This window comes from Ammospiza nelsoni, chromosome 3, assembly GCF_027579445.1.
Source record: "Ammospiza nelsoni isolate bAmmNel1 chromosome 3, bAmmNel1.pri, whole genome shotgun sequence".
Classification (NCBI taxonomy): domain Eukaryota; kingdom Metazoa; phylum Chordata; class Aves; order Passeriformes; family Passerellidae; genus Ammospiza; species Ammospiza nelsoni.
The window spans coordinates 86,858,557-86,878,081 of NC_080635.1; the positions used below are offsets into that span (position 1 = coordinate 86,858,557).

At 35.9% G+C, this 19,525-nt stretch overlaps 1 protein-coding gene across 1 annotated transcript in view; it reads right to left on the bottom strand.

Annotated features, from left to right (window-relative positions):
- Positions 1 to 19,525, bottom strand: part of CSMD1 (CUB and Sushi multiple domains 1) — a 1,067,119-nt gene that overhangs the window by 365,181 nt on the left and 682,413 nt on the right. Inside the window, exon 7 of the mRNA XM_059468452.1 lies at positions 9,957 to 10,034. Within this exon, the coding sequence (XP_059324435.1) occupies positions 9,957 to 10,034 (78 nt within the window). The remainder of the gene's footprint in view (positions 1 to 9,956; positions 10,035 to 19,525) is intronic.

The window sequence follows — 19,525 nt, forward strand, 5'->3', positions numbered from 1 at the left end:
AGAGCTAATCTTTTCTTGCACAGTCATCTACTCTTTTTCTTCCAGACCTTCCTGAGTGGGAACCCAGTGCCTTATTCAAATACAGAGGGAACAAGATCTGGATTTAAATGGCAAGAGTCAGACTGTTTGAGAGTAATTAGAGAATTTCAAAAGGAAGGGGAAAAAAGTATGAAAAAGAGAGTGACATAGCTAGAAAAAGCCTGAACACTGCATAAACACTGTTCAATGGCAGACACATTTTTTATCAACATTGTTTTTGTCCCAAATATGAAACACGGCATCGCATGGGCTGCTCTGAACAAAACTAAAATGCCGTACATACAGTAAGACAAGAAGCAATGGCTTCTTGAATAAGAACTGAAAAACTGAAAAATAAGAATAAGAACTGAAAGACTGAAAAACAGAAAAAAAAATAATTCAAGCAAACCTGACAGAAATTGAGGACATTTTCTAGGTTTTTATAACAACAGTGGTGTGGGATTCAAGCTCTACCTCTCCAAAATGTCTTATTCTCTGTCAAACCAAGCCCATCTTACACATTAGCACTTCTCCTTGAGGATTACACCAGAAATGACTATCATTTATTGGTTTTAAGTGCTTTTGAACTTTCATACTCTAAATTGTGGATTAATTTTTTAGTATATTCCATAGATACAAGAGAACAATATACAAGCAGATGGCACTGCTTCATGCTATATTTTTAATCTGAACGTAAGTGCTTTTCATTTCAGCCTCTGATGTTCTGGACTGCAGATGCATTTGCAGACTACTGAAAACCAGGTCTGGTAGAATTGAGAAAGGAAGGTGACTTCTCAGTACAAATCAGTTTTACCATACAACTTCAGACACATGAAAAAAAAGCTGATATGTCAATAAAAAGTTGCTTCTTGAATAAAATATGTCACATAAAATGCTGGCTTAGAAAAGCCAGACTGTATTGCTCTTGTTAATTTGTTAATTCACTGAGTTCAGTTAATTCAGAGTTCAGTTTGAAAGTGTTAAACTAGGGAAGATATGCATATTTTTTTGACATATCTTTTGTTTATGCGGGAGAACCTCTTTCATGTTAGAAGCCTGAAGCAGAAAATACTGTGACAGTGAAGACAGAAATCAAACAAGTGCTTGTATTATCAGAAGCTATGTGGACTTTGAGATAAACTTATTTCTTGATGCCATCATGTGTATTAAAACATCATGGGTGTTAAAACTTAAAACTTTGATATATGAAAAATTGATTTTGTCACTCTTACCAGAGTTCAGATGGTTTGTTTGATAAAAGCATACATATGAGCCAGACCACCCCACCTATAGTCCCTTCTTTTTCAATTATGCCAATGTAAAAAAACACAGCCAGATGCTTCAGGATTTTTCTTTGCATTTGTTTTTAAAAAAAGAAGTAGCTGAGTAACCTTATTGCTTGCTTGTTTAAGAACAAACAATTTGTTCTATTGATTTCAGTGGCAGAACATATGCTGAATAATCCCCTCCCCATAGCAACTAGTCCTTTCCTGCCAAAAGCAAGCCAATGTATTTATTTCAATTTTAATTCCTTCTTGTTGTGTTCATTCCCATCCCAAAAATATTTCAAGCTCCCAAATGAATTACTGAGGAAATTAATATATAGGGTTATATAAATTTTTGCTTCCCTTTTTCCAAGTGAAGAAGGAGTAGTGGACACAAACTGCTCTGAAGCTCATAAATTAGCTGCCACTGAACAATACTTCCCTGTTCCAAACAGATATGACACCAGTCCTTCACAGTTCTGCTCAGAAGAGCTGCAGGAACAGACACATTCCAGGGTGACAGGCTAACAACAGACAGTGACATACTGCACCAACACAGTGAAAATATTTTCCAAAGTGTTTCATAATGTAGACAACATATTCTGAAAAAAGAAAATAGTCCAAGACCTTCTATCAGATTCTGCAGATATTCTCCCACAATGAGGATTTAGAAGATCGGGATCTCAACAAATACACAAGTTCAGTATGAGCCTCTGTGGAAACTGGAAATCTTGCAGGAGGTGGGAAGTCTGTGCCTCTTCCAAAGGACTTGACAGTAAGGGTTTCTGTATTCTGCAGCATACCTTCACTGCATAGACCACTGTCATAATTCTTTCTTTAATTAAAGCTGTTTCCATGTTTTTTAAGTTCTAGAAATCTGAATTCACCCACCCACAAATTCTAAATGCCTTGATAATTTAAATGCATTATTTCAATCTACAGAGACTTCACTTTGCCAGCCTATTTACTGTCCACATCTATATTTTTAACAGAGCTGTATAGAGAACTTAAGCCAAGGAAATTATATAAAAGTATTAAAGTATACATTTTTATTTTGCATGAATATTTATACAGAATTGTAATTGCTGAAAGCAAGTTGCTTATTTTTAAGTCTTTGACTTTGAAAATACAAAATTGAATGTCAGTTTAGCCTGCAGTATGAACATTCACTTTGAATAATCAGTAATGTTCTATAATTGTATATGAAAATTAGTTAATGGCAGTTTCAGCTTCCTAGCTGGATAACAATTCATTTTAACCATCCATAACTCAATCAGATTACACCTTGTTTTACATATTTTAATAGAAGCTTTCTTCTGGTTATTTTACGAATTATATATGCAAATTATGTATTAAATACTTGATGAAGCACCTTGTTTTGCTTGTAGCTATAAGAAATGCTTTTCTTCACAAATATATTTAGGCAGTAGTTCTTTTCCCAGCAAGATTTTTGCATAGTATTTTAAAAGATATTTAAACTCCTGCCGTGATGAGGGCTTATTTAGAAACACCAAGTATAATTTAGTAACCTGATTTATGAAGCCATTTATACAATATAGTGAAATAGCATTGTAGAATAATTTCATTGCATAGGGATACCAATCTTTGAAAATCCCAAACTCTGTAACTCTTGGGAAACTCTGTATTATTACAGTCTATGATAGGACAAAGTATATCACGGTAATTAGCCTTCCTATTTTATTAATGCTTTATAAAACAGTTAGAGGTTAATCCAGCAGTTATTTTTTCCTACTGCCCAACTTCATACCCTAATACTCAGTAACAAGGGGAAATAGAGTCATTAATCTTTTACTAGGCATGTGGTAAATGTTGTAATGGAATATTAAGTATTATGCATTATTTACAATTATGTGTATGTATGTGGGTAGGTATACATAGACATATATAACTATCCCTTCACCTTTTGTATAAAAGTGCCAGTGTTTTAAATGTTACTTCTCTCTTTTCTTTAACTGAACAAGTAACATGTGCTCAAGTATTTCTGTAAAAAGACTTTTTAAAATAAAATTGGATATTGGCAGACAGGCTAGGCCCAAAAGATCTTATATACTTAAGCCTTGTGTTTCCTAACCTTGTAAGTACCACATTAGTAAGTTATAAACAATCCTGTCTCTCATTTGAAGACATGCACAATATAAATGCAAATTTGAAAATTGCTCTCTTTTTCAAGCTGTGAGATTTGAACAAATGAAAAATAACTTTCATGATTGAAAAGGCTGGAACGCTCATGATACTGTGTGGACACCTAAAAATGAGAATCATTTCAGTGTCTGTAAATTATTATAACACAATATGACACATAAGCACAGAGTAACTTCCCCTGACAACACTGAGATCTTCAGAGAGAACTACAGAAACAAGTGAGAAAGAGGCACCTTCATATTGATCTTAGAACTCAACATTTCTCCTCTGACAAATCTCAATCTTAAATACATGTGTTTCAGATGCCTCCATTTTCCTCATGAAAGAAAGGATATATCTGCTACTGAACACAGAAAATGCCGAAGAGATGTTCACTGAGGTCTGAAAAGGGCCACAGATGAAGCCTATCAGTTTTCACCCTTGTGTTGCAATGCTTCATGAAGAGCCTGGGGAACAGCACTCTTTGAAAACACTCTTTGATTTGTAAATGGAAATCCAAATTTCCACAATTAGGAATTTCTCTTTTTAAAGGACACAAAGCAGATAACACTATAAAATGCAATGCTAGCGAGTTTTCCTTACAAAATTTAGTAAAGAATGTCTCTTGATATACGGGCATTCTTCTCTTGTCTCTGTTTTTTTCTTTTTGGAACCTACAGCAAACTGATTAACTGAGTGTCAGAACAGGGTAAACAACACCCAACAATCTCGTTCAAAACACTTGCAAACACTACAGAGTGCCCCAGAATAAAAGCCCAAAAGATGCCAACATTTTCCCATCTACTTTACTTGTGTTAGCTGGCAGCGAGACCCATTAAAAAGAGAGATTTATGTTACATTTATTTCTCCAGTGCTTTTTAATTCATGCTTCTTGAAAGGGCACAGGCCTTTGGAATTCTGCAGAACAAATCTACTTTCCAGCAGATTTTTTTTAGAAAAAATGATAAGGTCTCTCTACTTTTCCTAGTGTTCATATTTTATTTCTTTTACTATTTTTTAAATACAGCAACACATAATATTTTAAATATTCAAAGCAGAAAACAGACTGAATATTGAGACCACTTGGGCATACAATATCCAAACTTAGGATCTTTTGATATCAACTGCCTGTAATTACGTGGATAGCTGGTTTTGTATCATGTTTACTGGTGATCAATCCCATCACTGATAAAAAGTTTCTTAAACTAATGCAAGCATGAGATTTAATTAATGTAAACTAATGTAGATTTGAGCATAATTTTAAAGAATGAAAGAGATTTGATATTGTATAGTTGGGATTTTTAAAATTTGAAACTGAAAACTATCAGAACAATGAATATGTAACAATATTTTTATCATTATTTGATTCTGACATAGCCTGTAATAAATAGCATGTAAGATCCAAATTCAGTAAGAAATGGTTTTTCATATGTGAAGTCTCAACACAATACAAGCACAAAAAAAACCCGACAGAATTTTTAGTGGAAATTTTTCTATTACATGTGCATTTTGAAAATAATAATATGGTACTCTTACATAGGTTTTCAGTGATCCTAAAACAATTTTGGAAAAATATACTAAAAAATTATTAAATAATAGGATATTTTGGGGAAGAAATTATAAGATAACCTAAATATAAATATAATAACCAGAAATCAGTGTTTATATCAAGAGAAGATATAAACTTCATCTTTAAAATGTAGTAAGTAGCAATAATTTTTCCTTTTATATCTGAAACTTTTCATGACCTTCAGCAGTTGTCATATCTGTTTGTTGATTGCACATTGGTTTTCAACTGGTTTCTATGTATTAATCAATCGATCAAAATATAAAAGTACTAAAATAAATTGATTTTTGCTAAGGTATAAGAACAAAACAGCCAGAAAATTGCACTATTAAATGCAACTATTCAGTCTAATATTGTCTTTCTTAGGGAAATACTCTTTCGTTAAATGAAGAACAAAATTTGACTACTCTCCATATTTCTTCTTTCAAAGTACATTTACCAGTAGTCAAACATCAAGAAGATGAAATTGTAAGTTTATTTAAAATGTGAGGAATGTATTAGTAAACAACAAATTTTTATCCTAAAATTTTTAACTTTATATTACAATGTCCTAAGAAATTTTTCTCAGTTACCCAACAACAAAATAAATAATGACTGCTGTCATTCTTTCTTACACAGAATTAGCAGTGTAATCCAATTTTGGTATTAATCACTACAGTTTCAAGAGCATGTGCCATTAATTCAACTTAATGTGCTGCAACCAATCAATACTTAGTCTGTAAACTCATTTGTTCTTTGGCTCTACATCACAAAAATAATTGTTGTAAAGTAGCTCTTTTTATCATCTTCAGGGTGAAGAACTGTTTAGGTAAACTCTGTAACTCAAGTTTCAGAGGATGCATTAATCTTACACTAAAATCATGATCTTCAAAGTATTTAACATGGATTTTCCTAGTATTCTAAAATACATTTTCAAATAATACTACAGAAGCCTGAAATTGCTTTTGTGAAGTATAAGAGTTTTTTACTTAATGAATACTTAGAGAATTTACACTTCATAAAACACAGTAGTTCACACGCACCATATTGTACAGTGATGTTAGGTCACTAAATATTCAGTAATTACTATGAAATGCTAACAAGGTTCAATATGAATGCCATATTTTTTAATGAATCACTGTCTGTTAATCTCTGTCGCTGTTTCAGGCTGTGGACATTCCTTGCAGTTTGCTGTGTCATGTGGCAAGCAAGTCACCACGCTACCTTTTGACACGAGCAAACTCAGGAAATCAGCTCTCCCAGGCACTTCTTTCTCACTGCTGCCTTCCCCTCCTGGCATCACTGCACTGGCAGATTTGTACACACCACATAAGCTGTATAATCATTTGCAGTTTTCACCTGATATGATGTGTCTCACCTCACTGAACTTCCTTGGCATTTACTGTGAGCTTGATGCATCCCTGTGCTCCATCCTCCTGCTGCTGAGGAGATGTGGAAGTGTGAGGCTGCCCTGCGGCTGCAGCAGGAGGGTGATGGCATTAGGGCCTTCTGGGGCAGCCTGCTCTCCTAACCCTTCTCTGTTTTTGGGCTGAAGAGGGCACAAAGATTTGCAGAGGTGCTAATTAGCAGGTCTGCAGTTACGGCCCTGCCTTCCCAGTATTCTGTGAACTGGTGTCCTGAAGATTTGTATTCACTTGTTATCCTTTGCACATAGCATGACTAGCAGTAACTGCCTGGTATGTACACTTTAAGAGATAAAATATAAGGATCTTATATTTGACAAAGAAATGAGACCTTTATAAGGACTATGGCAGCCCAGTTTTGGTCTTTCCTTGCAGCTCTCTTCATTAGGGCTCTCCTCTTGGATGTACAGGATTCTCCTGCACAGTCTCTCTACTGTAGAGGTAATGCTCAATGTGTTTAGAGATGATAATCACCCTCTGAGAGATTTGCTGGACAGAAATAATGCCATGAAAGCACTCTCATACAAGAGGCAGCAATAAGAATTTTATTTTTATTTAATCAGTCACTATGAAACTATAGTCATAGCAGTTTTAGAAAAGGCCAAAGCTATTAGGGACACAGAGTCTGCAGGTTTTCACGTTAGAATGAGTGAAGACAGCAAGATGGATTTTTGGGAATATAGCATATATATCAGAATGATAACAAAAGTGGGTAGGCAACTAATCAGATGGACACCAACAGATGTAATTTGATTTGCTTTCCCTAAGCAGTTTCATAAAATACAATTCTGCCCTTGCTCTTATGAGAGATCAGCTTCAGATGACCCTTGATTTACCTTCAAAGGTAAATATACTGACTGGATTTGGCCAGTGTTTGTGGCAGCTCAAGCACTCAGAGCTGTGAAAACTGCCTGTCCCATGTGCCTTTACCCAGTTTACTCTTTCACACCTTTGCCAACTGCAGTACTGTATTTTACTTCAATTATCTTTCCCATCCTTGCCCCATTTCCTTGCATAATTTAATCACAATTCTGCTGCATCTGGCCCACTGCTAGAGACTACTACCTATCAGGACTATCTGGCAAAAAACTAACTTGATACATTTCTTTTGGGTGTACCAAAGAAAAAAAAAAACCAAAACAAAACAAAATAAACAAAACTACTGAAAAAAAAAAAAACACAAAGAAAAAAAAAAAAACACAAAAAAAACCCCCAACCCAACCCCATGAAAACAAACCAAAAAAATCCCTCAAAACCAACCAAAAACTCTATCAAAAACCACACATAAAAGTCAAACCAAAACAAAAAGCAATGGCAAAGCCCTCTTGTTTCCCTGGGAAATGCTGCAATATATAATGAATTTTCTTTCCAATGTAGAGGCACCTTCATCTGAAAGCCATGCTTTGGTACCTGACTCTTTATAAAGGATGGAAGATCTGAAAGAAAGTATCCTGGAATCCAGGCAGGTCCAAAAGGAGGAGAGAGAGCTCTGACTGTACATGACTGAAATACTAAAATGCCATTCTGCATTCTATGAGGAATCATCAGTAATGTTATTATCATTGGTAACACTGATAACATTTTCTATATAAATCCTAAAAGGCTGTTGCCTCTGTGAAATGGTTTTTCAACCAGCTGCTTGTAGTTTCTGCCTGGGAGGAAGAGCTGTGGGAAAGCTGCAGGTCCTGGGATACACAGGATATGCTCTCACAGCATTTGGTGTGATGATATTTGCATTTCATTTACCCCCTATAAGCCAAAAAGCCAAAACTAAGCTCTCTGCTTTATAGAGAGAGAATATTTAAAAGATCTAACATACAAAAATAGTGAGAGGTGTTGGTATATAATATATTAAAAAAAAATATTCTATTTGGCATCAAATTATAATATCCATTCTTATAATTTCTCTGGAGTCAAATCCCCAATTGTCTTTTCTGTCTGTGTAAGTACAGGTAAGATAAATGCTTAAATACTTAAAGCTTACATCAGAAAGAGCATCAAAATACATTTGAATCCAGCTTATTGTATTTTACTCTTATAATTTTTTAAATATTTATATATATGAAAGTAATGGTAATAATATCAATGCACTTTTTAGATTTATATTGGAAAGTTAGACATGATAATAAAGTATTACAAGTCAAAACACAAAGAAAAAAAGACAGTTTTCACTGAGGTAAACAACAGACTGCCGTATAATAATTTCTTCCATAGCCTGTCATACTTCTACTTTCTGTAACTACATTTGGTGTTTGACAGCGTGTGTTCTGAGACCGTAAGCAGAGATCACACAGCTCCCAGAAGTAACTTATAAATAATGAAATTATCACCCATTCAGATACAGACACCAAAGAGATGGATCAACTTTTTCTGCTACACCTTGCATAAAAAGTTCCTTTTGAGTGCCTCAGCATCAATGTGCAATATTTTAAGCAGAAAATTGTCATGCCTCTTTTGTTCCAGTGAGCATACCAGAAACTCACTTTGCATTAAACAATGCACAACAGAAACACAGAGAATAAAACATATCCTCCAGACATCAGCTTTCAAGACACTCATTCTCTCTGCACTCGCAGAATGGCACATGAGGCAAACTCAGCAGAGGTTTCGCTTCATTGAGTTCACTGTTATTACATGAGGAATTAATTTATCTGAATACATCTGAAACATTACATTAACACTTTTAATGAGTTCTGTGTGAATGCTGGCCTAACCTCTGGCTTTTTTGGTTTGAACTTTTCTTTTGGGGGGCGGGGGGCTAAGGGGCCCTCAGTTTTCAAAGTTCAAAAATATCCTCGTTTTCTCATTTCAAGACTGGCCTAATTAATGGAGAAAGATCTCTCAGGATATTAGTCAGATTGCCAGTTCAGAGAAAGTGATGCTCAAAAAAACTAACAACCTCATAGTCCCATAGGTAGCATTTTGATTTTAGCTTTACACTTTACACAGGGAAAAAGGTGTAAAGGGACAAAACAGGTGTCATTCCAGAGTGCACTATGCATGCAATGAGGGGAAGTTGACGTTGTGACCTCCATCTTCTTGAGAAGCTGGGACTTATACCAGTTCTTAACTCCTGCTGTGCAAGACTGGAAAGAGGTGTTCACCAGACAGTGTGGCAAGATGAGGGAAGAATTTAGCTGTGATGTTGAGTGAGGGGAAGGAAAAAAGATCACAAAGTATAAGTTTAGATACAGAAAATTCTCAGATACCTTCACTGTCCCCAGTATTGAATTGATGAAGTCTATATGGCAGTGTTCTGCCTGGATTTCCTAACTTGCCATGTGTCTCTGAATTCTAAACAATAAAATACACAAGAATACTGTGATATATAAAATGCAGGGGGGTTTCTACCTACCATATTTTTCAGAGTTTACACCAACCATATTCTGCTTTCTACCCTCAGCAGAGTATTATCAGTGGAGTTCTGATTCAGTGACAATTGAAAGCATAATAGCCATTTTATGACCATTGCATCCCAACATCTCTCTCTTTGATTTGTATATTTACAAGAATTCCAGAAGATATATGTAGTCACTAAAAATAAGGTTATAAACAACTTACAGACAGAATTTTTGTGGTTGCTGTCTTTGCTGGGCAACATCTTCACTCCTCTTGATTTCAGTTCAATTGCCTTTTTTACTGAGAAGATAAGCAAACAAAGATAAAATAATTCATTATTAAACCTCATTAAAAGCACATATAGCTTCAAAATCATGCATTAAAATAATACAAAGCTATATAGGAAACCTACAGCAGGTTGATATAACTGCAGCTTCTGGAAAATCCAAATAAATTTTTGGTTTTATTTATTTTTGCAACGAATATAACCATGTCCTTTATGAACAGACAGGATTGGCAATATTTTGGATTCAACTTTCTTTATGTTCAAAGAAAAGAACAGCCTGTCCTAGTTACAAGTATGGATTTCCTGTGTTTGCCATTCCATATAAGAAAATCTCAAACATTAAAAAAATATATTTCTTACATAGAATATACAGAACATTATCTACATATATTCAAGGACTACAAGCTTTCAATGTGATATCCACACCTGCTTTTGTTTGATTCACTTTTCATCAGGAGACATGTTTTTAATTCTGTTTCCCAATGAGATTAACACAGTGCGTTACATTATTTGGCTCACCTAAACCCTTTTGAATCTACAGGGCAATTTCAACTGAATTAGAAAGAAGAGAGTAAGAGCTCTCACAGGGGCAAGGCTTTGTGAGAAAGAACAGATGCATCAGAGGTTTAATATCTTTTTTCTCTGTTTAGTCAGCTGAATGGCTGATAAACTCCCAGCCTATCCCTATTAAGTAGTTTGGGCACCATAGGTGGGATCAGGAGCCAAGTAGGAAGAGACGTGAGAAGGCAGCAATGCAGCTATACATTAAGGAAGACACAGGGAAGAATTTTAATTGTAATGCTAAGAGAAAAGGATAGAAATATAGGACACCTTCGCAGGAAATTTATTAGTTCTGTGGGAACAAATTGAGCAACGGAAATTAAAATCAGATGTAGAAAATAATTGCAGAACAAGCATGAACAATTCAAAACTATTGTGTCAAAAAACAATAGCAATTGCAAAATAGCTGATGACTGACTCTGTACCAGAATGCTAATGACAACATCAAGATGCATTTCAGTTACCAAAAATTACAAAAACCTGTAATCCTTCCCTGATTAATATTAAATACTTTTTTCTAGACCTTGCAGGTGCTAATAATCTCAAAATGCACTTATTTATCCAAGATACAAACAGAAACACAAATTCAACTCAAACATTTCTTACGTGGAAGTAATTAGTAACTCACAGTAAATAAATTCATACCATAGAATGTAAGTTATAATTTTTGCCATTACATGGTATAAATTTTATAATTACTACAATATACACTGATCTGTATGTAAATATTTCTAAGTGAAGTGGTAGAAAGTTGTCTTTAAATACTGCATTAAAAATCATTTTTCCATTGTATTTATTTCTATATTGTAACTTCAGAGGGAAGGTGGCTTTTCTTGACTACTGAAATTGAGCAAGTACTGCAGAAAGTACATTCTGTGCAAGTGCAGCCCTTCACGCCTAAATGAGGAAAACAGGTGTTGAAATGATGAAAGATGATTGAAACACAATTGTAGCTGAATAGTATGAAATGGTTATGATAGCAGTGTGGTGTTTTCTTCTAAGGCAGGAACTGTACATCATACAGAGACATCAGTGCAGACAATATTATCCCCAAGCCATTTTGGAAGGGCAAACTTTATGGATATGGTTTTATTTGGATTTGCAACCTAAGTTTCCAGACTTAGGTTCGAAAGTTTCCATCACGTGCCACCTTAAGTTGTTTTTCAGGCTGTGCAACAAATCTGTTAAAACTATTCTATATTTAAAGGGAAATGAACAACACAGTTCTTGCAGAGAATATTTGGGATATTGTCAGGAGTTGTGGTCCCTCCAGCAGTATGAATTTCTCAATTTATTAATATCGGTGTTATGTAAAACCTGTGAGCAGTTTTTTGAGGATTCAGAACCCATATTGCTTACATGAATGAATAATAAAAACATTGAGTTATTAGGCAATGGACAGAAAAAAAGAACTCTATTCCTCTTTTCTTTGTGCTGTGACACTATTTTAGAGTAAAAATTCCAATCATCACTCAAATTCTTTGTGACATTTCACTCTTAAGGGCGTTTGTTATACATGTTTGAAGAACATTTCATGTGAATGAGAAAAAATTATACTCACAAGCTTTATTTGAAATACAGAGGTCACAAACAAGAATGAAACAAGATGTTTTGACTAGATATATGAAAAGCTTTTTGACTGTCATGCACTGAAACAGGTCCTGCAGTTTCTATCCTTGGATTTTTTTCAGATTCTAAGAAAAAGCCATTCTGTATCTTACTGAAAGAACATTAGGGAGGGGATGCACAAAATTAAGATCAGTCATCTAAATGTATGTTTTATGAAGAGAAATAGCTCACTCAAAGGAGTGATTCATCCCCTTCTAAGATAGACACAATGAATCCCTCTCTGGAGATGCCTTTTTCTCTCCACAAAACATAACAGAAACATATAATACTTGCTGAAGCTAGATCCCTACATTTTAGACAGCAGACATTACGTGGAACGAGTCTTTTTGTCCATAAAACTTTAACAGCTAAATGTAGTTATCTAGGAGACAAATGTAGTTATCTGGGAGACATATGGACCCAAGAGGTGAAATAAGATAGTTTGATATATGAAAAGCAAATTTTTGCTTTTTTTATTATTGAATGTGTAGGTTTTTGCATGTGCCCGATAAGGTGTTTTATTGTCATTTTAAAAAGTATTAGGCAAGCATAGTTCCTAAAATAAAAACTATTCAATGTCTGAAAAAGAAACACAGACTACTGCATACTGTGGTTCAAGTGAACCAGTTCAACTCCTCCTGTAAATAAAAGAAATGCTCTGAATTGGATGTTTTATAACAATTTAATTCCCATTTGAATAACTTTTCTGAGATACTTCTCTTTAACTTCCCCATTGCACCTTCATTAGAAAGGTTTTCCTGATTTCAAAGATGATTTTCCATTTGAAAGCACAAAAAGAGGAATGAGTTTACATTAATAAAGTTAAAACTGAACAGCACTTTCCAACTTTTAAATTATTACTTTTAAAAATCTGCACAGCTTTCTGCTTGCTTCACTTAAACATCCAGTTAAGCTTAGTTAATTAGCTTACTTCACCTTTTCTGTTTATCATATCTTCAAGAGTCTTTTGGAGATGAGTTACCTACTTAGGGAAGAGGGCAGAGAGCTGAGTGTTGGAAGTCTATGGCAATCTTATCAGAGTACTGGAAAGCACCAGTGGTATTCCTTAAATTTTTGCTACAGCTGAATGAACTCATCCATGAAAGGAATATATGCCTGGTCTTATCTGAATGGATTATGAAAGTAAAAATTTTAGGTTGTAAATCTTCATTCAAATCTACTGTGACTTTCAAGCAGCTCTTAGTTTCTGACATATTTGAACATGTGTGAAGACAATACATTTTATCCCAGACTTCAGTGACATAATATGCTTTTCCCCTATTATCCAAATACCTGAGTATCTTGCTGATTTTTCTTCCTGCATGAAATAGCCTCCAAGACCTCAAATACTGGCTACCACTCAAAGCTAAAATATTCTGACATCATCTGTTGGTACTTCCTCAAGCTGCTCTGCTGAGTTCAGCTCTTGGCTGCCCTTCACTGCAGATATTTCCTAGTACAGGTATTTGAAGGTGAAGAGGAACAGCATAATGCTCAAAGTCTGGTGATCACAAGAAGCACCTTTCCTGTCCAGTCTGAAGCTCTATGTCACTATAAGGAATATATATAGATATATTTGAATGGTTCTCTGGTTTTGTTACAGCAAAGGAAGAACCCAAATATTTTCTGTATTTTTTGCATATGTTACATATGTTTTACAAAGATTTACACTTGGCTTTAAATATTTTGCAGACTTCAGTAAAAAAGTGTGTTTGCAAGAACATTCATAAAATTATTCTTGAAGGAACTTAGCAAATTTATCTCAGTACAATACATAATTAATCAATTTCCTTTTGCTTCAGTTTCACTGTTCTTATTTTCTTCAATATGAGTAACCCTGTTGTAAAAGAAAATATTTTCTTAATTCATTGAAGAGAGAGATTGAAGAGTCCACTTCAGTGCTCTGTTCGCTTTGCCCTGGTGCCTAATCTGGTGCCACACTCTCCTCCAAAGACATAATTACGAGAACAGTACCTTTTTTTGACCCTGAAATAAATAAGCTACAGCTTCACATTTAGCAGCATCAATGTTCTATCCAGATTATACTTTCTTTCTTATTGCTCAAAGTCATGTGTGATCAGTAAACAGTTCGTTATCTCTTTCTAGGTTTTCTTCTGCTTCACTATTGCTTGTTGCACTATGAATTCTTTCTAAAAGTTTTGTATTTATGAGAATAAGAAAAAAATAATCATTCTCAATCGTACTATTAACTTTAGTTTATGAAGGGAATTCTATAATAATTTTGTTGATAAAACAACATCCCACACTCAATAAATGTGGATGCTTCCACCAAGGAGCATCTTAAGATTTTCCTCTCAGCTGCCCACTTGACTTTTTGCAGAAGCATCACAGCCTTCCATAGAATCTCTAGTTTAAATGAATTCATTGGAATATTCATCCCTTTTCTGTTTCTCTATTTCCTGCCTGAAGAGTATTCCATCAAATACACTCTCCCAGTGTTTCTGTCACTAACAGCTTTCAAAATCTTCCCTACTAATCAGTATTATAACTCCAGAGAGCTTCACAGCAGGCACAAATGTTTCTCCTATATGGCTACCTGTAAAAGCTGTAGGTTCATGATCAGTTGGCTTCCTTGTTCCATCAATTCAGCAAAGTAGTGCCTGTCACTATCAGACCTTCCACCTGCTCCCTATGCTGGAAATCTCTGCATGCAGTACTAGTGAATAAATGGCACCAAGATAAATTGGTGTCACAGTAGATTTTTACACAAATCTTTCTCATTCTATTTGTATAAACTGACACAGGTTCTGCAGGTTTAAAAAGAAGCACAGCCATTTGTTTTCCATTAACCTTCTCTATGTCTCCCAGCTGGCCCCTTGCCCTGATGGACTGCCTTAGCTACATTGTGCTTTCAATGTATGATATATCATAATAAAACTGGTCCAGCAGGCATCAAGTCTTCAATGACTATGGGGGCTTGACTAAATACATGTATTTTAAATATATGTATGGCAGTGATCTCTGTATTGTATTGCCCTGATCCTAGTTATTGTAAATGGGCTGCAGCTGTGATGTCCTTGCTTGGGCAGCAGCTGTAGCCCATGGAGGTAGCTGGGGTAAAAGGGGGTGAGGCATTCAGAGAGGGCTGGAGAGGAGCCCCTGGTAGAGAAGCAAGAGCAATGCTGCTGTGAAGATTGCAACATCTGGTGACCCCGATGTGGTGGAGAACACGCAGCCACAAGGAACATCGAGAGACGGTATGGGACCCCCTGATATGATAGAAGAGAGGACAGCTGAGGGCTGCGGTAGCCAGAGAGCTGGGACTTGAGACTATAATATGGCCTTTGAATCAAGGAGCTGTAACAGCAGAAAGCTGTGAGAATATGGCCTTTGAGGAAAAGAGCCTTGGAACATCTAGGGATTTGTATGTGTTCAAGACAGCTGAGAGCTGTGGCAGCCTGAGAGCTGGGACAAAAGATCCAGGGATAAGTATATATTGAGGAGCCCCCGGCAGAGAAGCAAGAACAACACTGCTGTGAAGATTACAACAAATGACTGCAGATATTCTCCATAGTTCTGGAAAATTTTATCAATACAATTTAGTCTATGAATAAACAGCATTGCAGAACACACTGGGTAGTAGTGTCTAGGAACTGGCTCTAAAAGAAAATGAGAACCATTCAGTTCCTTGTTTGAATGCCACTTCAGCCATAGTCTTTTGAATAGTCTTAACTGAATGACTGTTACTAAATTGGCATCTTCTTAGGGCTGATATAATGAGACAGGTACATCTTAGCCTTTTTAGCAACATTTTACTAGGCACGTAAGAAAGAAGTATTACTGTGGCAGTACTGGAATATGTAAGTGGTTCTATTAGCCACAGAAAAGAATTGCCAAGAAAAATGGTGGATTATCTCCTTGTTAATGTTTTCATATCAAGACTGGTTTACTCTCTTGATAATAAAATTTAACAAAAATATATATTTTTGTCTCAGGACCATTTAAAGGAAAAGTCCATTCAGCATCACTTAAGAGCTAGAAAATATCAGGTTTTTTTTCTGGTTCATGATGTTATCAATTGCTTTTATTATTTTCTTTCTAAATATACTCTAAGTAACAATTCTAAAAGAAACCCCTGACTAAAAGTACCATGCATCAAGGAAACACTGCAAATTCTTTTCACTTATTTAAAACATAATTTCTAGCATTTTAAAGAATATGTGGAAAGGACAGGCATTTATAGGCAGACTTTGTGAGTTATGAAAATTAGTTGAAAGATCTAGCAATTGCAAGTTGATTTACATTATTTCACTCATGGTTTTCCATTAGCATACATTTATTTCAGCAGCCTCTATTATATTCATTGTTTGACTTCAGGATTATCTGTTTGTTAAATCCTGAATTACTGAATGTAATTAAACACAACAGATAAATAACTTGGGGTACATAATTATTAAAATACTTAATACCTTCTTGAACCTTGCTGAAAACTTGCCAAAAATAGAATACTTTATTTGAAACACTCTATAACAGAGGCCAGAGTTACTGCAAAAGTAAAAAAGTAAACACAGCCACAAATCATGTTTTGTTTTGGAAGCTTTCTTATTCTGTTCTACTTCTAGGAATTTTGAAATAAATATTTAACTTAAGCAGACCACTTTTAGCTGTATAGCTAAAGGTATTGTGGGGTTCTTTCCTCCTAAAAAGAAAGCAAAAAATATTTTTAAAAATCCTTCTATTGTTCTGGCAATAAGCAAAAGCTAAGCAGGCATTCTGTACATGCTGTAAATAGGCAAGAAAGCAGGGGATTCTTTATGACACCTTTTAAGTCATTCTGTGTACATTGATAAGCTTTGTTTCTAGGAACTGCCAGATTTTCATCTCTTAGTGAAGGATACTTCACCCCTGGGGAATTTACACATTTATGAAGCACTGGCATAAGACAAATCATATGCTCTGCAACTGCCACTGAATATGCAAAGGGAATTCATGTATTAGCATAGGTGAGGGTAGAGGAATTTAAAATAAAAAAATAAGTTCATAACTGAATGACTGCAACATCTTTCCCCCCATGGCAATGCCGTCAAGGAGCAAGGCAGAACAAGAGCTGCATCCAATGATATATATGGTGAGAGTTCATTTCCATGAGACCAGTGTTGCTGGTATGGCAGATATGAAGAAGACAAGGCAGAGCATGTCACTGCAATGTATTATTTTTCTGGTGCTTTTCAGGGCTATTCAACACCATGCCTCCTTCTGAATAGAAACTCTGAAGCTAAAAAAAAATATTGCACAGGTAAACACAGAGAATTTGGGACATAAATATTTTTATTGATGAAATCAACATCAAAATACAAAAAAAATCAAATGAAAATGAGAACAGTTTGTCAAGTATTTTAATACTATATTTACTTGATGCATTAAGATGTGCTGTTCTAGTACAGTGCTAATTTTTTTATACCAGTGAGATGGTTTTCTTGACCATATAAAAAATGGGGCAATAAATATTGCTAAAAATGCAAGCTACAAAGATCTGAAAAAATGGCTGGACAAATTAATTATTCATAGCTTTATATCCAATTGGTAGTTCCAATATTTTAATGAAATAAATTATAATAATTTTGTTTGCCTGATGAAAGATCAAACAAAGGAAAGAAAATTAAATTGACTGCTTGTTAGTATTAGTTTTGGCTGACTGGAAAAGGCCAAGTTACAGCAATAATATAGCTATGGTAAGATAATAATAAACATGATGTTAATTTGATATGAGGGGGAAAGAGTAATTAAAGCATCTGTATGCTAATTTTATGAAAAGTGTGATAATCAAAATTCTTACTAGGAAAAAAAAAATTATTATTCCATTGTTGCTCAAAGAGATGTGTTATGCTGCCTCCCATACTGATTTGCTTTCAAAAAGCCAGTGACAGTGATAGATGTGCTAGGTTAGAGTGGAGATTTAACAACAGATGGAAATGAAACTCCAAATAGGCCACTCCCCTTCCCCTCACCCTTTCCAGTAAGAGAAGGATAAAGACAAAGACTGTGGCTTGAGATAATAAAAAGGAAAAAAAGCCATGGAATAAGGGACACGCAGTAACAGCAACAATATCAATAACAAAAGTATAAAAAAAGAGAAGGCGCTTTACATGTTACAGGAGTTTGCCACCTTGACTTAGTTCTATGCAGCTGCCAGGAAAAAGACAGGATGGTGGAGGCTCCCTTTGGTTGACTCTCCCTGTCCTTGAGCCAAAGACAATGGGAGAGAATGGTGAACAAACCCCTGAAAGCCAAATTGTCTGTGTCATGCCACACTGCCAGTTCAGAAACTGGACTTGATTTAGCATGGCTGCTTCTGGCACTGGCGCTGCACCATGCTGGCTCTGCTGGGGTTTTGGCTCCACAACACAGCGGTCCCTCTTTTGTGAGCACCATGGCTTGGAGACACAGTGGCTTTACGTCTCCAAGCCACATCCAGAGAAAGCGGACAGGGGTGAGCAGCACCAGCAGCAAAGAATGATCCCGACAGAGCCGATCCCAACAACCTCCCCAATGGACAGGCAAAATTAGGTGCTTTTGGGGGTGCACTCAACCTTTTCTGGCCCCAAAAACCACCCCACCACCAATGATATGGCTGGTATAGAACAGCAACCTTGCCCTGCCCACACAGATATAGGGCCTGCCTCCTCTGCAGCCAGGATAGTGAAGCAATAAAAAGCTCCCCTGTGCACACACAGAGGATCACAGGGATATGGTGGTGGATGGGTGAGACAAATGCCACCTCTCCCTGGCCCTTCTGCAACCACTCTAGATCTGTCACCACAGGTGCAGAAGAAGCACAGAGGGTCATGGGCAAGTGGGGGAACCAAGACAGAGACCCAAGCCTCCCCAGGGCTGTCTCTGGTGAGACCAAGTCCCAGGGGTTAGGGCACAGCTCACTCTAGGAGCTCTCCAGTCACTTCAGAGACCCAGGAGGGGCCCTACTTAGGGATACAGAGCTCATTGTGAAGTAAAAGGGAAGAGCATTTTTGTATTCCACAAGGATAATTATGGAGTATTTAGGGAAGGAACCAACACCAGGGAAAGGAATGGATTAAATTGGTACAAGAGGTGTGTGAGATCAGAACAAATAGATTGTAATAGATTTATAATAAAATATAAAAATGTTAGAAATATATTTTTGTATTGATTTTGAGCAGCAGCTTTTTGTGGGGGGGTAGGGGTGCTGCAGGGGTGGCTTCTGTGAAGAGCAGTCAGAAGCATCCCTCATGTCCAACAGAACTAAAACCAGGTGGTTCCAAGACGGACCTGCCACTAGCTAAGGCTGAGGCCATCAGCGATGGGGTAACATATTTAAAAAGGAAAAAAGTCACAGTGC